The 26,108-nt window shown below is 36.1% G+C and overlaps 1 protein-coding gene across 2 annotated transcripts in view; it reads left to right on the forward strand.

Annotated features, from left to right (window-relative positions):
- The window catches only part of NOX4 (NADPH oxidase 4), a 223,993-nt gene that overhangs the window by 26,898 nt on the left and 170,987 nt on the right, over positions 1–26,108 (forward strand). The window contains exons 3-6 of one of the 2 annotated variants that reach the window (XM_027848190.1): positions 11,976–12,086; positions 14,432–14,516; positions 16,325–16,422; positions 18,374–18,401. In XM_027848190.1, the coding sequence (XP_027703991.1) occupies positions 11,976–12,086; positions 14,432–14,516; positions 16,325–16,422; positions 18,374–18,401 (322 nt within the window). The remainder of the gene's footprint in view (positions 1–11,975; positions 12,087–14,431; positions 14,517–16,324; positions 16,423–18,373; positions 18,402–26,108) is intronic. The other variant, XM_027848191.1, reaches the window with a different exon arrangement.

Genomic DNA, 26,108 nt, shown 5'->3' on the forward strand with positions numbered 1-26,108 from the left:
CCTCCTTTTCCTTTAAGGCTCAGTTTAGTTGCTATATCAGGCATGAAGACTTTTCCTCTCCTTCAGTTAAAAGAATTTAACTTTTGAATTTTCTAGAGTATTTTATTTGGATTTCTCTTTGCCTCCATCATATTCTTTCTTGAATTGTACATATCTATATACTTGCATATCTATATAATAGCATATAATTCTTTCTCTCATTTATCTTTACTTCCTAGTAGAAGTTATGCTCTAGGAGGACAATGTTACTTTTTAAAATCTTTGCACCCTCATGTCTAGGATAGTACCTTGCATAGAGTAGGTACCCAAAAATCATTTGATGAATAGTCTGATTCAAGTGTGACACAGTCCGATTAAAAAATAAAAAGAGCCTTGACTTCTTCCTTTTTCAATGGGCAAAGTAGAGGAGATAATGAGGCACTGGATTTGTAATTTTATTGGCGTGAGGCATTTCCGGTTGAGGAAACTCCCCCTAGCAATATGCAGATAAGTAGTCTTAGAGAGTTGCCTAGAGCAGTGGTTTCAAACTGAGTAAAAACAGTTCCCTACTGGCATATTTAATTGAGAAAACTACAAATTAACCTTATCTATGTTGTTTTATATTTTGCTAAACATTTCCAGATGACATTTTGATCTAGTTCAAGCCTTATTCTGACCTTTCCTCATGAGTTTGATCCTTCTGGCCTAGAGCATTGACAGTATAAGTGACTTGTCCAGAGTCACACAGCCAGAATTTCTCAGAGGCAGGACTTGAATCCATATCATCTTGGCTTCAAGGCCAGTTCTTTATCTGCTATGCCATTTTGCCACGGTAAGATTTATATTTCTAACAATGTAAATATTTTAAGAAAAAAATGGAAAGTTATGAAACACCAAACTACATTAAAGCTCTACTTTGCTCTCTTTGATTTAAATTCTATGTTAGACATCTTTCAAGACAGTAACAAACAGTTTTGGTGAACACACATCTTCCTGTTATGTTCTGATTAAAATAATCAGTCATCAAAGTTATCTCTGATGTTACCAGATGCACGGGAGATGCCTTGTAGAAGAACCTTTAAGGGAATTTTTTTTAATGGCCAAATTAAATGCTTTTTTTAAAAAAAGTAGATAACATAATTCATCAAATATTTCTTAAGTACCTACTATATGAAAAGTGCTTTTAGCAAACAATAACGTGTTGGATCCCATATTCTCTGCACCTTTTAGTTAGTTGTCTGAATTTAAAGGTGTGATTTGCTGAATAATTTTATGAAACCCTGTCAATTCTTTCCTTTACTCTTTTTAATGATACCTTTGATAAATGTGTAGTTTTTTTTTTTTTTTGGAAGGAGGGCACCTTGATATGGACCTGTGATTTCACTGGTATATGGAACTAATCATGAGGAACTCTCCCTAGATCATCAACTATTCTGCACTTACTAGTTTTGGAGTATTGCCTGGGACACTAAGAGGTTCTGTGATGTGTCCAGGCCACATAGTCTATATGTGTCCAAGGAACCCAGATGTTCTTGACTCCCAGGACAGTTCTTTATTTACTGTCCACTCCCTCATGGGTAAGCTATTCTTGTGACATTTTATAGACATGAAGAAAAAGGCATTGGAATATGAAACAGTAACTATTGATATTTTTTGGTCATCTTGTTTTTGGTAACATGGCTTGAAATTTTTTACATTAATCAAAGATATCCTCATCCTCTTTCACATTTCGTGAGAATAAACTTCTCAATATCCTTGAAAATGTGTTAGGTCTAGTATTGGACTTCCTCTGTGCATACTTGGTTTAGTTTAATTTAACAGAGCTATTAATGAAGTCCATCACTTAGGTTCAACCATCAATTGCATAAGTACAGGAGTGATTTTACAAGAAATTCACATGACAAGTGCCTGGATGTTTTCATTGACTGTAAGTTCAAGCTGACTCAGTAGTTTATTTGGCTTCCAAAAAAGATAATGCCGCCTTGGCTACACAAGATTATAATGTATAGAGTAAGGAAAGTAACAACTGATTGTAATCTTCGGTGGTCAAAGCACATCGAGATAACTGAAACAAAACAAATGGAGTATAAACTGGGCATGGAGTGGACTTAAAAGAGAGGACTTAAGTTAGACATTGTAACCCCCTTTACTTATTCCAAATATGTCATGTAGAAGTACTCACAGTGTCCTAAATTCCAAATCCTAGAAATTTTAAAGTCATGTGAAAGATAGTTAGAGGCATTTTATGTCTGTAGTCAGGAGAATTAATGCCAATAAAGAACATTGAAGGCAATAAGATTTCTGCTTAATATTAGGAAGAGATTTTTGGCAGAGATGCCTAACAATGGTATTTATCCAGTTCACCCTTGGGTCATTTTTATATCATTATCATGGGAATATTTAATCATACCTGAATTAACACTTGCCAAGATTTCTGATGAAAGTGATTTCCCAAATGGAGTGGGCAGTTGAACTAGCTTTTTTGCATTCTTATTGGAAAGCATATTCCAGTTTATTGAAAATGAAAAGAGTGAAGGCATGGGTGTGCCTAGGTGGATCTAGAAAATTTGTTATATAACAAGTTTACAAATTATCATCTCAAGAATTATGCCATTTGTTCCTTGTCAAGAATCCAATTGGGAAGTTAGGACATGTCTCATTTTACAAATGCTAATTTTTACATCTTGCCCAATATGGTATCTCCCCTTAAGTAATGGTTAGCTCATATTTAGTCTGTCAATGAATATAAGGGTATTTTCCCCTAAAAGCGGATTATTATATAAAAATCTCAAATATTACTTTTTAAAGACTTAGAATATTTGGTAGCTAACAAGCAACAGTGCCATCTAGTGTCAATTAACCTAAATTTAAATCAGTGTAGTATTTAAGGCCACTAACACTCACTTGGTCATGGCGAGCAATTTAATCATGTACAGTGACTCAGATATTACAGCTGTATAACTATAAATAATTGCATTTGAAATATAAGGTATGAGCTGACACTCGTAGGGGAAAATAAGTAGCTTCCTAGCAGGCAACCTAGAGTGGACTTTTCAGGTATTGTCATATAGTCATACCTGCATTGCCAATATTATATAATCCTTGAAATTTTGAAGTCAAATAGAAGAGAATCATTCAAGGAGAGAAGCTTTAATATTACTCTTAAAAGATGTGAAAATTCTATTCTCTGTTATGTAATTTTTTTTGGAGATAAAGATATATTATTTGTTTCTGTAAAGACTCATAACATACGGGATGCACATTTCATCTGGGGCATATGAAAGCCTTCCCCAACTTTGTGCAATGCAGATAGCTGATTCTTGGGGTCTACTACTGACTGATGTAAATTGAAATTCACTGCTATTTCTTAGTTTGTGACCATTATACTTAGGTATAGCAATAGAGCCAGAAACTACAATTTTATTTGTATAGATAATTCTTGGGTGAAGAAATGCCCTCTGTTGATTTGGTTTGGTACCTTCTCTATATAACTTAGAGTTTTACAGAATTAATAAGGGCAGGAGAGGTTAAATGACTTGCTTAGGGCCACACAGGTAATGTGTGTCAAAGGTGGCATTTGAACCCAGAAGTTTTTGACTTCCAGGCTGGCTCTCTTTTCACTTTGCCCTCTTTAATATTGTACCTTAGTATTAGAATTGTGTCACCCCGCCAAAAAAATAACACTTGGAAGGTTAGGCTTTCTATTATTTTAGATAGGGTTTTTCTCCCCTCCTGCTCCATGCTTCTTTCTCTATTTTAAATTATACTTTGATACCTTCAGGAGATCCATGATCTCGTTGGTGTGGGCGCTTTTTTCCATTGGTCTAAGTTTGTACTAAGTCTTTGCTGTGCAAATGATTCTTTTCCTTGTACTTCCCTAAATTCTTCACTAAAGGATTTACTCAAAGTGTTGAAGGACTTTGTGAGTCTTTTAATATTTTATTCCCACCAGCTTGATACTCAGGTTGTTCATTTCTTATTCCAGATCAGTGAGGTTTAACTCTCCTGTTTTCCACTGCTTCCCTACCCTGCTGAAGAAAAAATTTCCCCTGAACTTTGAAAATCAGTTCACAAAGGAGTGAGTTTTCGTGAGAAATTAGTCCAGCTAAATTTTTCAAAGTATTAAGGGGCCAGGGAAATGGTAAAGGACTTCGTTTTTTTCTTTAAAAGCAGAGTTTATTGATATATTTTGTTTTTACATTGCCTATATTTCCCCCATGCTTCTCCCCTTTCCCAGAGAGCCATCTCTTAGAGCAAAGAATCTAAATTTTAAAAAAAGGAAGAGAAAAAAATCAGCAAAATCAATCTAGACATTGAGAAAATTTGATGTTATGTGCAGTGCTGTAAATCTGTTGATACCCCCATCCTTTTGTAAAAATCAGGATTGGAAGTTTCTTAATGTTTTTCTCATCTAAGATTATTTTTTTCCTAATTTTGTATCATCCTGTTTTGTTTGTTTTAGAGTTGTTCTTTCCATTTACTGTATTGTCATTGTGTATTTCATTTTCCTGGCTTTGCCTACTTCACTTTATATCCATTCATGTAAGTCATTTTGTATTATGTTTATATTTTCTTATAGCTTTGCAATATTCTACTTAATTTCATCCATCATGATTTGCTTGGTCATTTCCTTCCAATTGATGGTACATACTTTGTTCCCAGTTTTTTTGTTTTTGTAAAAAGTCCTGCTGTAAATATTTTTGGTGTTTATAGAGCTTTTTTTCTTTGTCATTGATCTCCTGGGACCATATGCTTAGCAGTAGAATCTCTGGGTCAAGGAGTATAGATATTTATTCACTTTATTTGCCTAATTCCAAATTACTTTCTAGAATGATTTTATCTATTTGCACCTCTACTACCCCATTAGTGTTTTTTTGAACCAATTTGTAGAATCGTAGTATCTGCATTGGAGGTACCCCAGAGATCATCTATTCCAGCCAGTACTTGAATCTTCTATTATTCTTCTACTAATTTAAGTAAAAAATCTTCTTTGCAACATCTCCTACAAATATTCATTTAGCCAGTGCTTCAAGACCACTCACTCATGGCAAAGAACCCACTGCTTTCTAAGACTGACCATTTTGTTTTGGGAATGGCTCTCACTATACAGTTAATTTTTCTAACATTGAGCTAAAAATCACCCACTACCAAGTGCTCCTGGTTCTGTCATCTAGGGCTAAGTAGGATAATCCCTTTTCCAAGTCATAGCTTTTCAAATACTTGAAGACAGTTTTTAGGCCCTTATGAAATTTTCTCTTTTTTAGGATACATATTCCTAGTTCTTTCAAATAGTCCCTATGACATCACCTCTAGTTGCTTCATCTTGATATTTCTAGCTTATATATGTGCTTCCTACGATCTAGTATCTAAAAGTGATCTGATCGTGGCAGAATACAGCAGAGCTGTCATCTTCCCCTTCTTGGACCTCATGCATCTCTCCTAGCCTTAAAAGTCTAATTAATATACTAATGTAAATGCATATGGCACAGTAGTCAGAAGTGAAATACACTATAATCTTTTATTTTTTCATTCACTCAAGGAGAGTTCATTAAGGTTTTCCTTTAGGGAACTGTCACTTGAGGAGAAGTGTATATATTATTTTGAAGCCTTATGCCCTAGAGTTCTGCATGATAGTTTTTAGCTTATTTAAAAATCTTTCAAGGCATAACTAAATCATCTAAAATTCATGAACTAGCATTTGTCATAAAAAGCATATAGAAAATTCTCCACTAGGGGATGCCAGATCAAAAAAGATAACTCCTGATCTGTTTCCTGAAGATACAAAAATCTCCATTCCACAAAAAAAATCAGATGATTTCTAAGCGAGAAGGGGGAAATGATGCTTTCATGTATTTAGTACAATCATATTTTTTCTCTATTTAGGATATTTATTAAATTTTCATTTTGGGACTGTCTAATTTGATTAAAATGTTAATTATTTTATTTACCAGTTATACAAATTATTGCCTTCCTAAAAAATAGTCTTCCTTTTTACATTGGCCCTTTCCCTGTTCCGTAACAATATTTCATGTGAGGACAGTAAACAATGTGTAAAAGAGAAGATGTTCTGCCAGTAGTAATTTAGAGTTCCCTTAAGCCCTACCACTTTTATTTCAAGAAAATCATCTGACTTCCACAAACAGTTCATATTTTTTAAAATAGTGTCACTTTATGCTGACTTCATAACAAGTATTGCAGTCTTTATTATTCATGTTCGAAGGATGCTCCTTTTATTGAAAACATGTGTCGAATAGACCAAGATACTCATAGATGGTGTACTAAACATGCATTTGGTTTAAAATTAGTTGAGAAGGTGTTGTATCAGTCCCAAAGGATGATCTTCCTTGAAAAGTTCTTCTCATAGTGCAAGCTGGTAGCTGGCACAGTATAAAGAGCCAGTTAAAGTCAGGAAGACTTGAGTTTGAATCTTGTCTCAGACGCTTACTAGCAGTATAACCTGGGGCAAGTCACTTGACCTTTATGTGCTTCGGTTTCCCCAGATGTGAAATAGGAATAATAACACCTACCTCACATAGTTGTTATAAAGCTCAAATGAAGTAATCTATATAAAAGACAAAACATAAATGCTACATAAATATTAGTTATTATTAGTTGTGGTAATCAGCATGACACTCAGTTTGCCCTGAGATAAGAGTATCACTGGTAACCTAGACAATTGGGATGCATCAAATAGCTAGTTCATACAGTATACCTGAATTAGCCCTTTTAAATTTTTTTTTTATTTTACTAAGCCCATAGGTCTTAGTAAATGTTTCTGAGTTGAATTCTTGAGCCATGAAAATTGTGATAATAGTTTAGTGAAGGGACATCAACATTCATGTTGAAATAATAGCTCTCATTTTTATCTTGTTTAAAATTTAAAATCAATGAGCATTTAATAAGCCTTGACTGTGTAGAAAAAGTACAAACTATATACTTTGCCCTATTCCTATTTTCTGTTTACCACTGACATCCTTATCTGAGGGTAAGCTAAGTCTTTCTCACTGGTTACTACAACACCGTTACAAGAATGCCTCTTCTCAATGCCTTGGGAGTGATGCAATATTTTTGCCCAACTAAGCTAGGTGGCAAAAATATTGACTTGGAGTCAGGAGGACCTGGGTTCAAATCCCATCTCAGACACTTGACACTAGCTGGGGGACCCTGGGCAAGTCACTTAACCCTGAATGCCTCGCAAAAAAACAAAACAAAACAAAACAAAATAAAATAAACCCAACACCTTTAAAGCAGACAAGTCCCATGTGTCAGATACTGTGTATATATTACTTTTCATCTCTGTGACCTTAGATGAAGTTCTGCCTCTGAAGTCGCTTAACACCTTCGAGTTCTTTCTGAGTTTCCCCATCTGGTTGGGTCATAACACATCTTAATATCTCACAGAGCAGTCATGAGGAAAATGAGAGTCAGAGGGGCTAGTTTCATGTCACAGGTCTACCACTAATTACCCTTGTGATCTTATGCAATTACTTATCCTCTGTGGCCTCAGTTTCTTTATCTTTAAAATGGGGGGGTGAGAACTGACTAGATGACCTTAGAGGTCCCTTCCCATTTCAAATCTATGTCACTTTGAAACTGTGAGCTATTACTATCACATATATATATATTTCTGTATACATATACACACATATACTGTTGTTGTTGTTTTAGTCATGTTGAACTCTTTGTGACCCCATTTGGGGTTTTCTTGGCAAAAATACTGGAGCAGTTTGCCATTTCCTTCTCCTGCTCATTTTACAGATGAGAAAACTGAGGCAAAAGGGTTAAGTGACTTGCCCAGGGTCACACAGCTAGTAAGTGTCTGAGGTGGATTTGAATTCAGGTCTTTCTGACTTAAGGCCTAGTGTTCTATCCACTACACAACCTCTTAGTAGCTCTCTCTCTCTCTTTCCACACATACATGTATGTATGTCTGTGTGTATATGTATATATGCATATATGTATATGTATACATAATGCCCACACACTATAATCTTTGACAGGTTTCCAATTCATCAAGTTGCCTGGGCTTATGGCTCTGCTCTCTGTGCTATAGAAACTTCCAAAAAAAAAAAAAGTGAGGTCTTGACAACTTCCCTCATCAGCATTCACTATTTCTTACCTTCTTTCTGAGTTAAGAATTCTGAGGGAAACACGGGAAATACAAAGACTTAGATAGGCTCAGTTCCTGGCCTGGGGTAGATTACACAGGTCTGGTAGGGAAGACCTCAGAAAGATATGACAAAGCAGCCTAGTAAATGCTGAATGTCAATCCAGGCATCTAGCTAATAATCCTTAGTCTTCCTGCATGGAGAGCATGTCTGATTATTCATACTAAGCTTTAAAAGAGTATATATGGATCCAGCTCCAGGGAAGTGTGTGGGCTTTTGAAGTGTTCCAGTGGATGTGAATGGAAAGCTTTGGTATGCGAGATGAGAAAGGCCGTTATGCCCAAGATATACCGCTTCTTCATTCAGTCGAAGAACCTATCATATGACTAGGTAGATGTGTGTGTGTGTGTGTGTGTGTGTGTGTGTGTGTGTGTGTTACCAGGTAGCCATCTAGAGCGTCTCATATTTTTCTTCTGGAAGCATTTATGGCATATATTAGGTAATGTGTTTGGAATCAAAAGACCAGTGTTCAAAATTCTGTCTGTTACTTCTTATCTCTATGACCTTGGATGAAGTTCTTAACCTCTTTAAGCCTCATTTTTCTTACCTATAAAATGGGGATAATTATTTTTGCATTATCTACCATAAAAAGTTGTATAGAGATCAATGTGATAATCTATATAAAGTGCTCAATACATTTAACTGAATATATGTTAAGCATTTACTACATTCAACTAATGTGTTAACCGCTAGGGATAATAATGTGCAACTCATACTAGGCCTTAAGGATAAAAAAATGAAATAACATAAACAATCCTTACATAAGATCTTATAATGTATTCAGGGAAGGAGGGGAGAGGAAGAAGTGTACAAAAATTGCTATGATTTAAGGAAGGCTATAATAGGTAAAAGGAGAAATTTAGTTCCTGATTCAGTTTCTTCTCTATCCTACCTGTTGCCATTATCCAAGAAGACTTGATCATTTATGTTGGCAAACCTTATGTTATTCTACCAGTACAATCCTTTAATCTCCTCAGCACCATTGGTCCAATTTCAGCCAAACATTAACACAGTCATATCTTAGACTTCACTAGCTCAAAGATGTCAAAATACTTCTAAGATCATATGCTCAAACTGTAGTGTCTATCCACAGCCTGTTCTTCTGTCTCTTCTATACTTTCAGTCATGTTAAGTTTTTTGTTTACCCTCTTTGTGTCTGGTTCAATTACTCGTATTCTTTTTTTGCATCTTCCCTGGCATGGCTTCAGTTATTTCTATGCTCATGCTTGATCCCAAAGTTTTGCCATTTAATGTTAGCTAGCTGTCATCTTACAATTCCCCACCTGGCTTTATATTATTCCTGACCTTATTCTTGGGTAAAACTCGGCCATAAAATGCTTATTCCTGGGTAAAACTCACTATCTGGTTTTATTACTTCTATACTGCTGAGGGTTTTAAAGGAAATATCTTAAGATAGTTTTTAGCCAATCAATCAATAAAAATCAACAAACGTATTGGGAAGGCTTTAGGGGAAAGAATCAGTTTTATTTCAACATATTGAGTTTGAAATACTTGTAGTACATCTAGTTGGAGATATTCCACAGACATTTGTGGACACATGCTTGGAGTTCAAAAGGGATACCAGAGATTGACATATTGTTATATATACAAAAATCACAGTTGAATCTCTAGGAACTGATGAGAAAGTGGGTAGAGAGTGAAGAGAAGAAAGCCCAGGCTAACATTGTGGAGTATAACTATACTGAGGGGAGTAGGACATGAGTAATGATCTAGCAAAGGAATTTGGGAACAAATAGAAAGTTATGAGGAGAACCATACAGGAAAAATCGGGGAAAAAAAACAACAGAGAGAATATATAGAAAGAGGAAGTGATCAACATGTTCAATTCTCCAGAGAGGTCAAGAGGGTTGAAAAATGAGAGAAGCAATCAGATTTTTCACCTAAGAGATTAGAAGTGATCATGAACACAGTATTTTCAGTTGAGTAATGAGACCAGAAGCCGGATTAAAAAGAGTTGAGAAGTTAGTGAAAGGTGAGAAAATTGATGCAAGGATTGTAGATAGCTTATTGTAGATTATAGATAGCTAAGAATGAATAAGTATAAAGTATGACTGTGGAAAGATAGGACGGAGATAGAACCATTGATCGAAAGGATGGTGGGATCAAGTGAAGTTTTTTTTTTTAAGAATAGGGATGTCAGAACATATTTTTAATATTTTTTCCAAGTACAGGTAAAAACCATTTTAAACATTCTTTTTAAAAATTTTAAGTTACAAATGCTCCCTGGGCATATCTTTAAGCAATAAGGAAGGATCCAGTGAATAAAGAATAAAAATTAGGTAGAGAGAAGGGATGTTCATCTTCAAAAGCTCCTGGAAGAGGTACTGACCACCAAAGCAGAATGGTTGACATTTGTAAAGAGGATAAGGTGTTAAGCGACTTCAGAGGCATTATATCCATTTTTTTTTTCCTTTAAGACTGAAACAAATAAGGAGAAAGGGGATGATGTGGAGGTGCCTTGAAGTTTATAACTGAGGAAAAGGGGAAGCTTATGTTTGATGTCTTTGGTTTTTTTCCAGTGAAGTATGAGTCAAGACCTTATGCTAAAATGGAATGAAGGAGGGAGTGGAATAGCTGGCTTGAGGAGAAAAGAGAAGTTTTGGAACTGAGTCAGGAGTGGGATAAAAAAAATATCATGGAATTCCCCTTCAACCTTTAAAGCCCAACTTGAATACCACCTCCTCTATGGAGTAATGCCCTTACCCTTTGGATCTCATGTAGTGCTTTGTTTTTTATCTTTCTAATTCAAATACTATATAATGTAGGGTTTCATGATTTCTTTTATTTGTGTCTTATTCACTTGCTAGGTTGTAAGCTTTATGAAGACAGATATGATATCTTATCTACAATTTGTATTTCTAGTAGGACCTAGCACAATGCTCTTAACAAATTAGACCCTTGATGTTTGTTGAATTGAATCCAGGTCAAATGTGATTGAAGCCTGGGCTAGGTTGATTACAGTGAGAGTAGAAAGGACAGGCTAGTTGGAATTAATAGGATTTGGTAGTTGATTAAATTTGGGGGTATAAGTAGAGGGGGAAAAATAAAACCTGAGCCATTTTATTCCCTGGATTACTGGGTGAATGATAGCGCTATCAACAGAAATAGGGTAGTCAGGGGAAGGAATAGATTTTGGAGAGAGCTGATGAGTTCAGAATTAGGAATGTTGAGTTTTAGGTTCTGAAGAGATCTCCATGTGAGCATATCAAGCAGACAGAGATCTAGCACTGGAACTCTGGGAACAGGAATTTGAAAATCATCTCCATAGAAGTGGTAATTGAAGAATTTATGGGGGTGGAGAGAAAACATGTAATAGGACCAAAGACAGAATTGTAAAGGGTGGGTAGAAGATGAGTAACCTCACAAAAAAGGGGTCAAAGAGGAGGAGAAAAACCATGACAGTTTGGTGTCATGGAAACCAAGAAAGTAGAGAGCATTTGGAACAGGAATTCATAACTTGGAATCCATGGATAAATTTTAGGGGATTTATAAAATGAGAAAGAAATTCCATCTTTATTTTCATCTACCCTTGGTTTCCTGAAAGGCAAGTAGGTGGCACAGTGGATAGAGCACTGGTCCTGAAGTCAGAAAGATCAAAGTTAAAATCCAGTCTCAGATACTTGCTAGCTGTGTGACCCTGGGCAAATCACATAGCCTGTCTGCCTCAGTTTCTACAACTGTGACATGAGGCCCATAATAGTGCATATGGAGAAATAGAACACATTTGGGGGTAGTGATGAGTCATGCATGCTAGGTGGTTGTAATTTGGTTTTTGATTGTATTGTGACTCTTGTCTTATTTGTTCAGCTAGGATTGTGTCTAAGCAGAGCTTCAGCATCAGTTCTCAACTTCAACTGCAGTCTTATTCTTTTACCGATGTGCCGGACATTGTTGGCCTTCCTGCGGGGCTCCCAGAAGGTAGGGGCGGAGCTGCTGTGGAGTGCAAATTCCAGGTGGAAAACCAAATGGGACAGTGCCAGCTCTCAAGGACCTCGTCATCTTTCTATCCACCCCACATATATGTGTGAGATCTTTCTGAGGTCTAAGCAGCTTTGACCTTTCTGTAACATTCAAAACTATTGCCCATCTTGCCCTTGATGCATCTTAATTCTTCAGTTTCTGTGGCACTGCTCTCTTTCTTTATCCTACTCTTATCTGTCTAACCCTCCTTTTTGGTCCTCTTTTGGTTCATCTTCCTACAACTGCCCTACTAAGTGAAGTGAGGGTGTCCTGCAAGGCTCTGTCCCCTGCTTTTATTTCCTTTTCTCCTTATAGTCTCTTTCTTGGCAATTTCATCTGCTCATCTGACCTTAACTATTGCTCCTATGAATGATTCCCAAAACAATATCTCAAGCCTTCATCTTTCTTTGCTCTCTACTTTTAGATTTCAGCTCCCTACTAGCTGTCTTCATCTGGGTGTCTAAAACTGAACTCACTATCTCCCCTCCTTTCCCAATCTTCTACAAACTTGTTCCCCAAATCTCTCATGTTCTTGATTCTGTTGAGGAACCACCATTCTCTCAGTCACCAAGGCTTTAAACTTGAAAGTTGCTTTCGATCCTTTCCTTTCCCTCTCTCCCTCCTCCAGCACCCAATTAGTTGCCAACAACTATTGATTCTACCTCCTAACTCACACATCTTTTCTTTCTCCTGCTTGGCATGGCTAGCACCTTAATTGAAGAATGTTATTATTACAATACTTAGGTTTCCTTTGTTACAGTTTATTTCCTATTCAATCATACTTTCAATGCTTCAAGAGTCCATGATTTCATCTCTGTGAGTATTCTCACCACTAGAACTCCCCAATGCCTTTAATGTGTGTGTGTGTGTGTGTGTGTGTGTGTGTGTGTGTGTGTGTGTAGGACATTTCACACAGTTGCCAAAATAATTCCCCTGCTTTCCATTTCACCATACCATTCACCTGCTCAAAAACCTTTAGTGGCTCCCTATTACATATAGGGTCAAATACAACTCCTTAACTTATCGCTTAAGAACACCCCCAGTTTGGCTGCTGTCTACTATTGTATCCTTATCTCACACTCTTACTCTTTATATACTCTGCTTTGGCTGAATCGCACTGTTAGCTGTTTGTCTATCTCAGTTTGTTCTCTCATTCCTCAGATCAGGTGAAATGCTTCTCTTCTCAGTTCTGATGCTGCATTTTTCATGAAACCTTCCTTGATTCTATTCCCCATCCCTCACACCTCCATCGGCTTCTCCATAGTTGATTGATCCATCTTCAAATTTTCCTAAATATTTTTACCTTAACTTCTCCTTTACTCTTATCTCATTTTACATAGCATCATATTTACTTGGTACATGCTGTATTGCCCTGATTAGAGTGTAAACTCATTGAGAGCAGCCATTGTAATTTTTATCCTTATGTATCCACAACACTTATCATAATATCTCACCTGTGTTAGGGACTTTAGTAAGTATTTATTAAGATAAACCATTCAATCTATTTACACACATACAATAAGGTAATACTTTAAGACAGGGAACAATTACTTGTCAGTCTGCACTGAGAGAGGAAATTTTCTCACTGTAATTCCCTAAACCAATGAAATCCCACATCCAGGCTCTAAGTGAATAAAATAGATAAATAAATATTCCTCCCCCCCCTTTACTTAAGTGTTACAGAGTTATTTACTTTTAATCATTTAAAAAAATCATTGTTGTTTTGGGATTGCTTTGCCAGCTCCCCACTATGCAATACCTCAAATGAATGGAAAACCACAGAATGCCAGCTTGTTGCATTGTTTTTTGAACTTCCTTTATTTTTAATTTAGTCAGTCACAAACATAAAATTATCCTAAGAGTTCTCAAACTTTGTACTCAGAATTCTTATTTTAGGCCACTACGTTTTGGCTCCCAGGTTTCAAAGGGAGAAGGTAAAGAAGGTGAGGATAGATAGTTGTGTTTGTTCTTCATTTTCAAAGAGTACCATGGTGTCAGGGAGATGATGACATGACTTGCAATTGACTTTGTTTTGAGTGCAGGAGGCCTGTGCAAGGTCACCAGCCTCACTTTTTCCTCCAGAGCCATCTGGGTCCAGTGGCCAGGTATTCATGAGGATGACTGGAGATAGCTCAGTGGATAGATAGTGCTCTTTGTCTGATTGCTCCACATTCTCTGAAAGTAAAACATTGTTAAAATAGGAGCTGAATGATTTTTTCCCTATATGATTAGATATTTTATACAGTTTAGCCTGTTACTGTATTTTAGCAAAAGAATTTGTTAATTTTTTTTTCAAATTTTAGGTTGCAAGCAGAAGAACAAGAAGGCTTTTAGATAAAAGTAGAACTTTCCACATAACCTGTGGTGTTACCATCTGCATCTTTTCAGGTAAGATTTTATAAGATTGAAGGCTTGTCTAGCAGAAAGACCTTAAAAAGTGCTAGAGTTACAATTTGCTATGGATAGTAACTTTCTTGTGGGGGAGTTTAACTGTTGACTGTGAATAATGGCTTTCTTGTCAAAAAGATTAGACTTGTATGTATCCTTAGAAAGACCCACAGATAATTGCTTTTATTAATATATGTCATATTATAAGAACCCAATGTTCCCCCTAGAGCAGGTCATGTCTATGTTGTTGAAAGGCAATGGTTTTATTTCAGATTGTGAGGAGAAACAACATTTTAAAAAAACTTAAAAAACTTACAGCTGGATTCAATGAATAAAAAGGTGTTTGAAAATGAAAATATACTATAGAAACTCTTAAACAACAGGAGCTTTGTAGTTCTAGAATAATGCCATGTCCAGTTAAGTTTGGTAAGTGGATTTACATAGCAGTGGTATATTAGGATACCTGTCTTACCATAGCCACTCCAACATTGACCTCCCCAATCTTTCATCTTTATAAGGCAGCTGGGTGGTATGATGGATAGAGCTCTGGGGGTTTGGAATCAGGATGACCTGAGTTCATATTGTGTCTCAAGTACTTACTAGCTATGTGACTCTGGGCAAATCATTTAATCCCTCTTAGCCTTAATTTCCTCATCTGTATAAAGAGGGAGTGTGAACTGATATCCTTTTTAAGTCCCTTCTAACTCTAAACGTATGATCCTATGATGAACATCTTTGCCAGTTCACTAGCTTGAGGATATATTAGAATATAAGCTCCTTAAGGCAGAGACTGATTCATTTCTTTTGTTATATCCCTAGCATTTAACAGTGCCCATCATGTATTTTTTTTTTTTTTTACTTACTCATTTTCAGTCATGTCTTTGTGAACCTTTTTGGGATTTTCTTGGCAAAGATACTGAACTGGTTTGCCATTTCCTTCTCCAGCTTATGTCATAGATGAGGAAACTGAGGCAAATATGGTTAAGGGACTTGCCCAGGGTCACATAGCTAGCAAATGTCTGAGGCTGGACTTGAACTTAGGTCTTCCTGACTCCAGGCCTGGCACTCTATTCACTGTACCACCTAGGTACTTAATAAATGCTTTTTGATTGATTGATTAGTGTGGGCATTTCTTCTTTAGTGTCTATCCCTTAGATTGATGGTGTGGCCTTGTTTTTTCTCTGTCACATTCTCTGCTGTGGGACATGCACACTCAATCAGCCATTGTAATATACTATACATAAGTTGGGGGTATGTAGAGGGAGAGAGAGATTGTGGGATACGGTGGCAACTAGGTGCTGCAATGAATAGAGTGCTTCTCTTGGAGTCAGGAAGATCTGAGTTTGAATTCAGTCTCAGACTTTTGTTAATTATGTGACCCTGAACAGGTCATGTAGCCTCTGTCTGCCTTAGTTTCATCATCTGTAAAATGAGGATAATAGTAACATATACATCCAGGGCTTGTGGGGATAAATGAGATATTTCTAAAGCATATTACAAATCTTAAAGTGTTATAAATGCTAGTTATTGTTATTGATATTTTCTAGTCTGCCATCACATTTATAAATAAATATAATAAGTATTCACTAGTATGATTTCTCCAACATGGATCCTTTTCTAATACAGCTCCATTTATAACTAAAAAACTGCCTATTTATCATCATACTTCTAAGTAACTATGATGTTCCATTCCCAGTGCAGCTGTCAAAGCAGAATCCATTTTTTTTTTTACAACTGACCCTTTGTAGTGGAACTTAAATCATCCACAGAAGACTCCTAATAAATCAGGTCCTTGTTGGGTTTTCTAGGAGTCCATGTTGCTGCCCATCTGGTGAATGCTCTGAACTTCTCTGTGAATTACAATGAAGATTTCCTTGAAATAAATGCAGCAAGATATCGAGATGAGGTGGGTAGTCTAAGACATCATATTTTCCTTTTGACTCTTGTGTGCCATTTAATGAGGTTTGATGGTTTTCTTTGGAAATCAGAAACTTGCTGCACTTTTTAAAGCATCTTAAAATGTATTTGTTTAGTTAATTTTTTGAAATTCCTTTTTAGTTCATGGAATATGCAATATTACCATTTTAGATCCCTTGCAGCAGATAATGGGAACTGGAGAAGTATCTGCTTTGTAAACATGTCTGCCCAGATATCACTCCTAATTCCTATTGTTCAGCAGCATCAGTGTCTCCACTACAGCTGCTCAATTTCACCAGGTCTCTTGAATTGCACTTTCTTTCTAAAAACATCAAGATAATTTGAGTGTTTAGGGTATCTTCATCAATCATCTCCATGTCTTGCTTTGTTAATCTGGAGCCCTCCTTTCTGTGATCCTTGAATAGCTCAGCTCCCTGCTGGATGGAACATTAAATGATATCTCTCTGGGATACACTCCCACTTTTTTTCCCCATGTCACCAACCTCAGTAGCTCAGTATTTTAATTTGGTTCCCTGGCTGCCTATTCCAGCTTTCTATCACCTCCAAACTTAACCTGGCCTATATGACATTTGATCAGAATCCTATTGACTGATGTCGATGGCAGGTGATAATTGTATATTATTGTTCTCTGGTTTTTGTGCCTTCTTTCTATTTTAGACTATAAACATTTTAAGGTTAGCTTTGTACCTTCAGCAGCTCCTAGCACAATAGTATGCCTGTAGTATGCTCTTAATATGTGATGAGTAAGTGAAAGAATGCTAATGGTTGAATCATATCAATTATTTTCTTTCTAAAGTCTTAGACTTTACAGATAATGATGCTTTAGCCCTTAAGGAACAATCCTAAAATAAAGTGGCTTTTTTTTGCTTAAAATTATTGTTAATAATGTAGTTTATTTATATATTTAATTTACTATAATTCAAAAGTTCTGGCTTAGCAAATACCTCAATTAGATCACTAAATAGTGAGCTAGTAGGGAAGGTGGGTGATCAGGGCTTATGTTACCGCAAGTCAGGAGCTGTTTGTTACACCTTGTTCTGACTAGCCTTGCATCAAGCTAGTCCTTGACCTTGACACAATGGTGGAAGAAGGGAACAGATGCTGTGTTATCTTTATGCTTAATGGATTAAGCAGAATTAAGCAGTTGCCAATATCACTAAAAGTGGTCTAAAAGCTGTTGGGAAGTCATCTAATTTGAGAGAGAGAGAAGGAGAGGAGGAAAGGGAGAGAGATACATACACACATAGACAGATACAGAAACAGAAAGGGAAGCAGAAACAGACAAAGACACTTCATTTCCATGTGAGAAGGATACGTCAAACATGCGGAAAGATGACAATATTAATAGTAGGAGTCAATACAAATTAATATTAACTATTAATATTAATAGAAGGAATTAATAATGGGAATAAGAATATATTGCAGTTGTATAGTATCTTTCAGGTTACAGAGAGCTTTCATATCCATTATTCTACCTGATTCTCACAATAACACTGCGCCTGTCCTGAAGCCAATGGATCAGATATTGTCATCTCCACTTTACAGATGAGGAAATTGAGTCATAAAGGTTAAATGGGATGACCATGGTTATGCTACTAAATGGTAGAGACAGACTGGAGCCTTGGTCTCCTGATTTCTAGTCCAATACACTTTCAGAGATGGATGCCTGATTTTTTAAAGATGTTTCTTTGAGGTCATGCCTGAAGGAAGGCATATATCCTATGACACCAAACTCCTAGAGCCCCTTCCAACATATGAAATACTTTAGAAACAACTGAGTGCTTTTAGTATCCCTTTGAAAGGGAAGTGTCATATCTACCCAACATGTGCTTATGTTCCTTGGGTCCTTTGCAAAATTATGCCTGATTCATCTTTTTATGTTTTGTTTTGTTTCAATAATTTGTCTTTGTTTTGTTCAGGATCCCAGGAAACTTCTCTTCACCACCGGTAAGTTGCTATCAGCTGCTTTCTTTGAAGATTCTGGGAAGCCTTATAGAGTCCTTACTATCACAGTAGATTCCTTAGCTGAAATATTAAGATATATTGTGTTTTTCAGAATTAGTGTTGAATATTGGGCTACAAGATTACTCTTTAGGATACGTAGCATTTTTTCTTTTTGAGCCAGAACTTTATGAAGAAAAGGGGAAATTACATAATGATACCTTTTCCCTGCTGGTTCATTCTCCCACTGTCCATCCCTTTGTCCAATAGCTACATAATTAGGTTATGACATTGTATATTTAAAATTTCTAGCATATAAAGTATAACTGAATTTCTTTTTTGCTTTATATAAATTGGATTTACTTACCAATCAGTCAGTCAGTACACATTTATGAATTGCCTGCTCTGTGACAGACACTGTGTTAGGTACTGGGGTTCTGAAGGCAAGAAATGAAATGTCTCTATTTTCAAGGACCTTATAATCAAGACAACATATACAAGTTATTCTGAGCAAGAACACAATTAATGTGAAGCAATTAGGGAGAATATGCATTAGCAATTATGGGATCAACAAAGAACTTCATGCAGAAGATGGTATTTGAACTAAGTTTTGAAGAGAATGAAGGGCACCATGAAAGTATTGCAAAAAATATAGGTTAAACCCTAGAGATGCAATGAGAAATAAAAAGTATATATCTTAGACTGGAAAGGAAATAGAATATATATTTATAAATGTAATTTAAAATCATATTACATTTGGGGCAGTTAGATGGTACAGTGGTTAGAGCACTGGGAATGGAGTAAAAAAGTCCTGCATTCTAAAGTAGCCTCAGACACTTACTGGCTGTGTGACCCTGGGCAAGTCACTTAAGCTTTTCCTCAGTTTTCTCAGTTATAAAGTGGTAATAATAATATTTATCTTCTGGGGTTGGTGGGGGAATGAGAGAATACTTATAAAATGCTTAGCACAGTATCTGGCACATAGTAGGCAGGTGCTATATTAGTTATATTATACATATAATGTAAATATTAGTTGTAGTTAGTTATTTTTACTGTTTTTCATTTTTAGTTATTTTTACTGTTTTTCATTTTTTTCTATAGATTTATTTATGTACTTTTTAAGCTGATGCTTTGATTTCATAGCTTCATGGTTCTTTTGGGGAAGAACTCTGCCAATGCAGAACAGCAACTGATACACAACTCAGAGAGTCTTTGAAATTGCCTATGGGTGCTAAGAGGTTTAGTGACTTGTCCAGGGTCACACAGATATTATGTTTCAGAGGCGGGGCTTAAACCCAAATTTTCCAGTTTCCAAGTATTTACTACTGGAAGTTAAGTAGAAAAGCAAGTCTATGTTGGATTCTTTTTATGTAGATTTAGTTACTGTAATTCAAAAAGGATTTCATGAAATGAAAATTTCATCTCTAAGAGAAGTTCCTGGTTTGTATTGTCCGAGACCAGCTATTATACAGTTAATAATTGAACATATAGTAAGCTATCTCTGCAAGTTTTTTTGGACTTTCAATTTTAGAGTACCTTTTTCATAGGTAAGCAAATTCAGCAAATACCAACAAATATCCTCTTTAATCTAAATTTGTTGATCATTAAATGAAAGGTCAGTTTGTTTTCTTTTGGGAGATTTGCCACTTAGTAGAGAAAAAAAAAACATGAGAAGAGACTCCAGTGGATTGGAATATAGATTATTTCCTATCTTGTGGTACTAAAAGTGAATTAAACATATGACAATTTGGTTCACTGTAGTAAAAATACTCTTAAATTCAAAATAAATATGTAGAATTTGATTCCCTTCTACAAAGTCCTACTTTGATGCATCATCACAAAATGGAATTGTCTCCAGTTTCTTGAAGACTATACCACTAAAGTGTCAGGTTTCATAGGTTCTACCACATTGGAATGTCTTCAAGTACGGAGCTCATGACACCATCTGCCGTCCAAGGACCAGTTTAACTAAAGGCAATGAAGCTTGTCACTAGTAGGTTGGCCATTAGTGGATGAATTATTTTGCCATGGCAACCTACAAAACAAAGAAGATATTTTATGAAAAAATGACCCTCAGCTTTTTTGACTTTTTTGACTTTTGACCAGAGATGGAAAGATGGAAAAGCAGGGAGAAGGCAATTAAGAATGAGAAAGTGTTTAGATCATCTTAGCTCCAAGCATTTTAAATGTAAGACTCCTTACTACGGACTAAACTGATATTATTGAAAGAACTAAACCTTGTCAACATTGATATTCTGGTGACAAGGTAAGAAGACAAAAAAGAAGTTGGAGATAAATGGAAGGATGATTCATAGGTTTTTCTTTTAGTTGTAAAGGAGTTGGCTGTGGTGGTTTTATTGTATACCCCAAAGCAAGAAAAGTAATTTCAAAGGGCAAGAGGGCATGCTATCTGAAATTCTTATGATCAACATAAGCAAAAAAGGCAAAGCTTTATGGTAACATTTTCACATGTATAATGTGAATATGAGAAGAAAACATTCAGGCTTTTATTATTCCTTACATCTTCACACAATTGACTGAAAGGTCACAGGACCTGATGAAGGGGGAAACAGTAGAAGAGGCACATAAGGAACTCCAAGGTGTGGGTAAGAGTGGTGATTGACCTGAAGAAGCTGCTTCTAAATAAGATCTTCGAAGGGAATTGTCTTACTAATTCCGTTGTCTTCACGAAGCTCATTCCTCTAATTCTTGGAGCCTTAATTGCCATGTAGGAGCACCAAGTAATTGTTCAGGATGTTATTTGTGATGACAAATTTATGATGATTGAGGGAGTGGAGTGAAGAAAGCAACTGACTAAGAAGCAGCGCTGGCCCAAGTCTTGAAGCACTTGCCAGGGCCTCTGTGGGCCCAGTTTGATGTGTCATGACTTAATCCATGTTGTAATGAGTATTTGATTTCTTTCTTTCTGCCTTGTCACAAGATCCACTTGCCATGCCTTCAGGTGGGGAGTCAGAGAGTGGGGGAGTTGGGGTAGGAAGTTCTTCCTCCTTCCTTTGTGTCTAGAAAACAAGTCCCTCTGTTGAGGCCAACTCAAACTGGTGGCTTTTCTGTTTTTCATCTTCAATGTCACAGACAAGCCGACGCTATCTCACTTTTGCTTGACCCGAGAAAGAACTTTTTATCAACGATCATCCAATTATTTATACCAAGTGAGAGATGAAAGAGAGGTATATATACTTGGCAAACATGCTTGTAACTTTCAAAAAGGATATCTACTGCACAGTCCAAATGATGGATACTGAGATATTTCAGATGTTTCTCTTTTTAAATGACTTGTGCTAATTGCATGAAGCCCTGGACTATTGCAGAGTCTCCTATCATCAAAGCTATTCTTGGGAAACCTGGCTTTACATGAGAATGATACATTTTAATACTTTTCATGTAGTCATCTATTTTATATATTTTAATGAAAAGCATAGGAACCTAATATTCTGGCTTGGTTCTTCCCAGAGGCAACAGGGATGACTTGTAAGCTGCTTCTGATCTTCTTGATTCATTGTAATGCCATAATTTACATTCTTCTCTCAATATATGAATATATGATGGAGATTTAATATCTAAGGAGAAATTGTCTTTTTTTTTGTACTAAAATTTGGTTGATATTTTGTTTTTACACCACCTTTATTTCTATATATTTCCCTGCTCCCCATGCCCAGGAGTGTGAGGAAAGGAAGGAAGAAAATGGAAGAAAGAAAGAAAGAGAAAGAGAGGAAGAATGAAGTCTGTCAAACTAACCATCACATTAGTGGAGTCAGTGATAGTATACATAGTGTTCCATACCCATAGACATTGTTTATAATGTAGTACACCCTCATTACTGTGTCTAAGTCTATGAACGTAATCAGTACCTGCAGTATTAGTTTTACAACTTTTTTTTTTCATGTTCCAAAACAAGATGCCTTGGACATAAGCTTAAATTCTTCTTACATATTGATTCCCAAATACTTTTTTCAGGGTCTTCAAAACCATATGCCAACACCATATGAAATGAGAATAGTCTGTCTTCTTAGGCAGTTATCTTCAGGGAGGTGATGAGAAGTTGTATCACAGTCCCCTATGCCCCTAACCCTGATGACATCATTTCAGCCATTATAGGTCCATTGGGGTCAATAAGAAGCCACTTAAAATTTTCAAATAACTAGAGGGTTGGGCTATTTATTAGTCATTGATATCCTAGTATAGATTAATACAATCAAATAGCTTTTTCCTCAAACATAGCAGACAGCTATGCCTCTATGACCATAGGAATTTTGAGAGTAGGTTGAAGAAGTGGTACATTGATAGATGAGAAATTTTTAGGGGAGGTAAGCCCTGGGTGGTTAGCCAAGTAAGGGTTTTTTTTTAAAGCTAGAGGGATAGCATAAATGCACTAGACACCTGGTGGTTAGGGAAGAAGGTACCAAAAATTAATTTTGCCCATTTTTCTGAATAGACATACTGTGGTTATGAGAGACTATGATTTACAGTTAGGTAAGCTTACTTGTTCCTATTTGGCTTGATCTTTGCCAAATTCCATCTTTACTTATAATCACGGTAAGGTCCCTAGTGACATATGTAAAAATTCAGGTACCACTACTTTAATACCATGACACTTTAATCACCTTGAGTGTTTTGCTAATGAGTCCATCTAGAGATAGGCATATACTGTGCTTAGTAATGAGAGAAAGCACCAGATTTATAGTGAGAGGAACTGGGTTTCAGTTCTGGTTCTTCTACTTACTATCTATGTGATGTTGGCAAGTAATTTAACCTCTCCGGATCTCAAGGTGTTGTGCTAGATGGCCTCTAAAGGCCATGATTCTATGGTATTTTTTTGCAGAGGGAAGCAGGCAGTTAGACAACAGACATTTATTAAGTGCTTACTGTGTGGAAAGCATTGTGCTAAGTTCTGGGGATTAAAAATACAAGCAAAAAAAAAAGACAATCCTTGCCCACAACAACTTTACATTCTATAGGGGTAAGACAACACATAAAAAAGGGAACTGAAAAGCAAGTGGAGGGGGATGATGGAGAAGGTACTCATCTTGGGACATGATGGAAAAGTCCAGAGTCAGAAGGACAGCCCAGAGGGGAATTAAGGATGGCCAGCTTAGGCCCATTGCCAAAATGAAGTATCCAGAAGGAATTTAGCAATGGGAGAAGGAGACTAGTGTGGTAGAATGATGTTCCAGGATTAGAAGACCCCAGGCATTGAGGAGAGTTTCAGAGTGAAAAGGAAACTGAGTCATGGTAGTGAAGGATATGAATACTCTGTAATAATAATGATAGTTACTAATAATAACATAATGATGACATTTATATAGCACTTTAAGATTTGCAAAGTATTTTACAAATATTGTCACATTTTATTCTCATAAAACCTTAGAAAGTAGATGCTATTATGAATCTCATTTTACAGATGAGGAAACTGAGACAGACTAAGGTAAAGTGATTTGTGCAGGGTTATACAGCTAAGTGAACACAAATTTGAACTCAAGCTTTCCTGACTCTGGGTCCAAAACAAGCAAAATGAGGAAATACTTCTCTTGATATCAATGCATTACCCTGCTTTATATAGGGGCCCAGGGTTTCTAACTTGGGGCATTTAGGCATCCATGATGCTTGTGTTATATAGAAAAATGAATTATTCAGTCAATAAGCATTTATTAAGTCCCTACTATGTTCCAACATAGCTAAGTGCTTGAAGTAAAAATATGAAAGCCCTACAGTTTGTGCCCCCAAAGAGCTCATTTTCTATTGGGAGAAGTAAAATAACCAGAGATTGATACTATAGAGTTAGTTACATTTAACTGGCATTAATGAGATACAACCAATGCTAATGTCCTCTGAGTCTTATTCTGGCATGAAGGTGACCTTAGGTTCTAGATTGCTATGCTAGTGAAGTGCAGACTCTATAGAGCAAGTACCTATAAGGTAAGTCTTCAGTTAGAGAACTAGGAAGCTAATTTCTATCTGTTAGCCAAGAACCAGTCCATTAAATTCACAGAAGATCATCATTTCTTAAAATAGTCTAAGGAATGCAAGATCACATCAATTAAATGCCAGATTGTTTGTATAAGTGTTGTAGCAATAAACTACAAAAGCTATCTTGTTAAGAATGTTTTTTTTTAAATTTAAATTTAATTTTAAATTTAAATTTAAAAATAATTTGTATTTATATCTTTTGTTTTTGTATCACATTCATTTCTGCATATATTCTCTCCTCTACCAGTTGAGCCATCCCTTCTAAGAAGGAATAAGAAAGAGTTAAAAATAAACCAGTAAAACCAGCCAATACATTGACCGTGTATGACTGGAATCATATATAGTATTCCATACCAATAGTCCCCCTTCTGCAATGAAGAAAGTTGGGTTTGTTTGTTTGTTTGTTTTTTCAATTTTACAATGGAATTAAGTTTGGTCAATATAATTACACAATATTCAGTCTTGTTTTACTGGGTTTTTTATTTATATTGGTGATGTCATTACACACACACAGACACACACATGCATATATATTATCTTACGGATCTTTCTTTCCTTTCTTTCTTCCCTCTACAACAATTCATGTATTTCCATGTTCCTTTGAATTCTTGGTATTTGTCATTTCTTTTTTACAGTGCAACAATATTCCATTCATTCATTTATCAAAGTTTGTTTAGCTCCTTCAAATGATGGATTCTTGCTTTATTCCTAATTCTTTACTACCCCAAAAGGTGCTGTTCTGGATATTTTGGTACTTTCTTTTTGTTTTTGACATCTTTTAATATTTGCCCAGTGGAATCTCTGGGTCAAAGGTATAGACATTTTAGTGATTGAGGTTTTTTTTTTTAAATTTTTGAAGCACATCAGAGTGGTATAGCTGACCTCAGCCCTGATATAAACTGACTGAATAAGTGTGGGCAAGTCACTTATACTCTCAATGCTCTTGGTCAGTGAGATCAAATTCTAATGGAAACAGATCCCTGCTACCGTGTTGATTTGGAAAACCACAAATTTGCATTATCTACACTGTATTATGATTTTATTTATTCTGTTAAACATTTTACGATTACACTTTGATCTGAGTGGGGGGAATTTGCCAGCAGACAACTCTTTAAGATATCAGTAGCTCAGAGGATACCAACCTCTACAATTGGAGTTTCCTATACAAGTAAAATTGCAAGTCCAGTCCTTGTCTCCTAGACTTAGTATGTCAACCATTTTGATTTTGCCCACCATTCCATCTAGGCTGCCGTTAGCCTGATCTCATCAGTTGTTTGTCTTACTGATTTTGAAAGGCAATGTCAGTTTGTACATTTCTTTTTATATTGAGCAGGTTTTGGTACACATGCAATAATTTCTCTCATCAGGCAGTCAGAAGGCATAATTTCAGCATGTTTTCCATTTCAAAACAAAAATGGGCCTGCCAATGGCCTTAGCAACAGCTGGCATTGTAATCTCTTTGTTTGAAAATATCTATTTTCCCATCCAGGTTTTTTTTTTTAAATGGTGCTGTTTTGAAAAGCATTGGGCTTTGTATTTCAGGTACTACAGCCAAAAAGCATTAGAAAAAAAAATGAGGCCCTTTGGTAAGCAGCTAGCTCAGAGAAAAATTTAAAAGCTGGGAAAAGCATAACCAAACCAACAAGGCCATTAGTTGCTAAAGTTCTCTGACATTCTCTGGTCTCAGGCTGTGATGTGCATTTTGGGAGAGGTAAAAACAATTCATAT

This window comes from Vombatus ursinus, unplaced genomic scaffold, assembly GCF_900497805.2.
Source record: "Vombatus ursinus unplaced genomic scaffold, bare-nosed wombat genome assembly UNPS02005659.1, whole genome shotgun sequence".
Classification (NCBI taxonomy): domain Eukaryota; kingdom Metazoa; phylum Chordata; class Mammalia; order Diprotodontia; family Vombatidae; genus Vombatus; species Vombatus ursinus.